This window comes from Saccoglossus kowalevskii, chromosome 3 (assembly GCF_978046115.1).
Source record: "Saccoglossus kowalevskii chromosome 3, keSacKowa6.1, whole genome shotgun sequence".
NCBI classification, from domain to species: domain Eukaryota; kingdom Metazoa; phylum Hemichordata; class Enteropneusta; family Harrimaniidae; genus Saccoglossus; species Saccoglossus kowalevskii.
The window spans coordinates 19,794,753-19,799,355 of NC_140643.1; the positions used below are offsets into that span (position 1 = coordinate 19,794,753).

The 4,603-nt window shown below is 37.0% G+C and overlaps 1 protein-coding gene across 1 annotated transcript; it reads right to left on the minus strand.

Annotated features, from left to right (window-relative positions):
* Positions 1–3,368: 3,368 nt before the first annotated feature.
* On the minus strand, positions 3,369–4,358 carry LOC102801307 (somatostatin receptor type 4-like). Its single transcript, XM_006823490.2, has one exon. It carries the CDS (start codon positions 4,356–4,358, stop codon positions 3,369–3,371), a length of 990 nt encoding a protein of 329 aa, XP_006823553.1.
* Positions 4,359–4,603: the final 245 nt, after the last annotated feature.

Below are 4,603 nucleotides of genomic sequence, written 5' to 3' on the forward strand. Positions count from 1 at the left end.
GTTTTTTTTTTGTATATCTTATCTAGAGTGTTCATTCTGATATTTTGACCAAGACAGAATGAAACAACGATTTGACCAGCCAACATAGCTATCAGACTGTCCCATTTATCTATGGCGCTGGATATCGGCTACCCTAATTTATTTACACTAAACCGATCTAACATTGTTTGAATGTACTATTCAACAAAGATTCTAACCACGCGCAACATCTATCTGATTGTAAATCATCGTATTTATACATGTATTTATTAGACTGAATGTTGTTTAATCTGTCCGACCCCTATGTTCCTTTATTTGCTCCAATTTTTTTGTGTTCGTTTTTTTTTGCATCAAAATCTCGTTTTAATTTATAAATCCACGCGTGATTGTTGTGACATTTGCGCATGTTTTAGCGCATACAGCAGTAGCAATATTGTGTCACAATCTGTCTACAACAGTACGGCAAAGACTGTAAAACTATACGGATGAAATGCTATTTTGGAAGCGGTTTCCTAGATCAAAAAAGATCTAGAAATATCCTTGAATGAATAATACTTCCAGACACCACAAAGTAGCCTGTGTAAAAATAATATATATTTTTTACTGTATGCCACAGAACTAATTTTGAAATATAGTCTTGTCATAGGAAACAGTAGTAAACAGACAAAACAGACTGTATTATAGTGATTGATTTTTTTTCGAACTGAGTAAGGTAACCTGATATATCAAATATAAAAAAAGATGAAATAACATTTATTTTTCATTTTGTGTAGCGTTTCAATTCAAGCTTATATAACATATTCACTGTGAGTTGCACTAATTTGTGGTTGTCATGACAACACGTCAGACTGTATTAGATATATTGTTCTCTTTGTCTGTCTTGTTAGCTTGGGTTTGGAAAACGTATATTATTGTTATGTTCGCTACTCCTACAATGTCATTCGATTCGTAGATTGTAGATAGTAGTTATTCTACATAGAATTTAGAGTTGTCCGAGCAGCTCCGAGACACATAGATACAACTCTTCTGTGTACGTAGCTGCGTATTTATTCATATGTTAATATTAATTTGATCATTGATATTCAAATGAGCCTCGGCTGATTTAAAATAATAACCAAAAATAGAGAAAGGCCAAAGTACGAACCGCTCGTTGCATTTTACTAAAAACTGAATAGTTACTCATCACGCAAATAGAAAAAAACACAGACACACACAATATCTTTATATTTGTGTGAATTAACTGGTAATTCCTTGATGATTGATGTATATCATAGCAGCGGTGCATCACATGTGCATCTGTGTTGAGATGATTCGCTGCCGGAAGAAAAACATGCCTTTGTTCATTCATCGAGAACATATTAGATTCTGTCAAGGGGAAAATTCAAATATATGTTGAATAAATACAAAGAGAAAAACTTCAAAGCATTACAGTTACCAGACAAAGCAAAGCATAAATTTACTTCGGAGCTCTATGGGATTTGACACTTTCCATCCGGCCTACCACTCTCAATTATAGGATTTAACGAACATTCTAACAGCTAGTAAATCAATATCTGTAATAACAAATTAACTGTAATAACTGATAGCTTTACTTCATATGATAGCAGTTACTGTGAGTTTGCAATTATTTGCGTTTGTGTTATTTGCGATACTTTCATGAAGTGTCATTATCTGCTATAACGGAAGGGCTTTGCCCGAGCTAAGCTTGCATCGTCTTCGTCCGTGATAAGCTCAGGTAATAAGCATCCTGTAATAGGGACTCCAGGTGGAATTGAAAACGCGTCGTGATGTGGAGCTAAGCGAGTTGTGTCATATGTTTGTCGGTTCGAGTCACGTATACAGTAAATTTTTACTTTGACTAACAAAGTGTTTACTCTGCTGTATATTCGATGTTATTTCTTTAGCCTGTAAACCAATATTGAATACACATATTGACTACTCATGACGGCGATAGCATTTTCCCCGGGAGAAGTTGAGTCATCCGAAATTCTCCAATCATGTCACCAGGAAAGATATGTACATTTAGGAAAGCAACGTGTGGTTAGTCGACAACCTATAAAATGAATGGGTGTTCTTGTAATCGATTCATCATAAATCCCGTGTTATATTTGAGTATAAAGTGCCATTTCTTTTTGCATTTCTTACGATATAATTCTTTATAAGAGTGTAATAATTAAGTGCCAAGTTCTAGGCAAAGTAAAACTGCATAAACCCTCGTTTGTGGTTACATAGCGTTATTAACGAGACAACACAACCAATTACAACAATTGTCCATCATCCTGGTATGTTTTGTAAGTTCTATCCGAGGAAGACATAATACGAAATGTATTCATACATTCAACTATACTGTTGTTGAATTGCCCTGCGTAGAAAATAGTGCTGCGGCACGCAGCGTGCAAGCAGTCAATGCGTCGAACGTACAATAAGACAGCACGTGTGTGTAGCAAGGTCGAATAACTCATTAGTTTTTGTGGTGACTAATTTTATACTGAGCTGATAAAGAGTTGAAATATGAACTGTATTTAATCGGATCAGCTTCATATGGAGGCACGCTGCTCACCATGTGACAGTACCCCTGCAGTGTTAGTTTTTTTTTGTAAAATATAACAATGTTCAGTTTTGGATTAATTAATAATGACGCACACAAGCGTGTCATTGAAATGGTGTACTGTCTCTATATATTTGGTATTATATAAATCCACGGCATTTTAATATATAGGCGTAATTCCCGGTGTTAACAGCGACTGGTACACATTCACTCACCAAACATTGTATAATGTGTTTCAATAAAATAAAATACACTTTCCATTACCGTAAGAGTGAAATTACTGTAATAATAATAAATAATCCTTTCATCAAAGATTGGTTAAAGTGCCTTTTTTGTCTATGAATGTAATATGTATAATGTAGTGAACCGGATTCTTAGCAAATACAACTTATCCATTATCCATCGAATCAGTGAAATCATTCACATCATTTTATCTCAGCTTAAATCACCACTTCGCAAATAACACACCGTTGGGATGTATCAATTGTTGCGAGCGCCACAATGTAGACTTACTAATACGTGTTTAAATATTCATGTATAATCACCAGTTGTTCACAATATAACAAGATTTGACCAGCTAAATTTAACACTGTGTTAACTGATACAGGCATCACATTTCTACCGCGCAGCTCAGTGCCGTCGTGATTTAACAACGTTACCCAAAATGACAATGTCAACAATATTAATAATAACAATAAATATTAACATATGATTGAATGTTATCGAAACTGTTCGCGGTTCATGAAACACATTTAAACAATTATTAATGTTTAAGTCAATTCACATGTGATTGTTGTGCGACTTGCAGCGTCAAACACATCTAGTCAAAAAGTTGTGCCACTCAATGTTGACAAGAACAAAATGTTGTTGCAAATGCTTGCCTGTACTTGGCACTCAGCGCGTTGTAGATAATTGGATTGATGCAGGAGTTAAATTCCAACGAGTATGTAGCAACGTTTGAAAGGACCACAACTGATTCGTCCGATAACCAAATGCCACTTTGTTGCCATGGATTCACTACCACCTCGAGTATTTGCAGTAAGAAAGGCACAGCGCAGAGGAAATACACTGCAGTCATCGCCATGCACAGCCTCACGATTTGCTTCTCTCGACTCTTCAAGGCGTGTGACGAATTGTCCGTACGCTTGGCTGCATTCCGCACCGCTCGAACGATTAAGGAATACATCACAAAGACTGTGATCATAGACGCAAATAGTACAACCAGAAAGATCATAGGCCCAGCCAGTATGTATAAGAAGAATACCCTCTCATAGCCGAGACATGGTAAGGCTATTTCAAGAGTCAACAGCATACTCAAAATCCAAATGATCGTGATTATATGCAGTACCACGCGTGGTTTATGTAGGAAACCTTGCTTGTAAGTAACGGGTCTGCATACTGCTAAATAACGATCTAAGCTCAATACTGTAACGGTTAACATAGAGACGTATTGCATAACTTTCGATATAATCATCATCATACACATCCCGGTTTTGTCCAATTTTAGAGGGCACGCACTGTCGTCTAAAAGGGAACACAGCCAGGCAGACCAGTGGGTTATCAGGTGGAGGAGATCAGCGACGGCCAAGTTCACAAGATAAGCGTTGGTAACCGTTCGCATTGACTTGACGCGTCCAACAACGATCATGAAAGCGACGTTGATCGGTATGCCGAAGCTCGTAATAGTTAGCCCGATGATGCCTTGCGACTGTTGACCGAGTTGCCATATCATTGAAGAATTGTAACTATCATACCCATAGTAGTGGTCATTGATTGAATTTCCATTGATTGTCTTCAGCCCAATATTGTCGTCTAGAAACACCGAACCCATTATTTTAAGCGACGTTGCCAATACAAACGAGGTTGATGTGTGAAAATACTCACTACTTTACTGCAAATTGAAACTAGATGGTCGTTGCAAAACGAAACGAAAGTCTGCACATCTGTTGAACTATGTATATCATATCGTTGTGTATTAGTCGATGGCTTAATGCATAACTGTTTGGTTCCAGGCAGCAATAGTTACAGAAAACGCGTACTCATATAAGTCAGCACGATACCCACTGTGCGCAGTTG

Bases quoted from the DNA above. Each gene is read 5' to 3' on its own strand.
- LOC102801307 (XM_006823490.2), bottom strand. From the start codon at position 4,358: ATGGGTTCGGTGTTTCTAGACGACAATATTGGGCTGAAGACAATCAAT.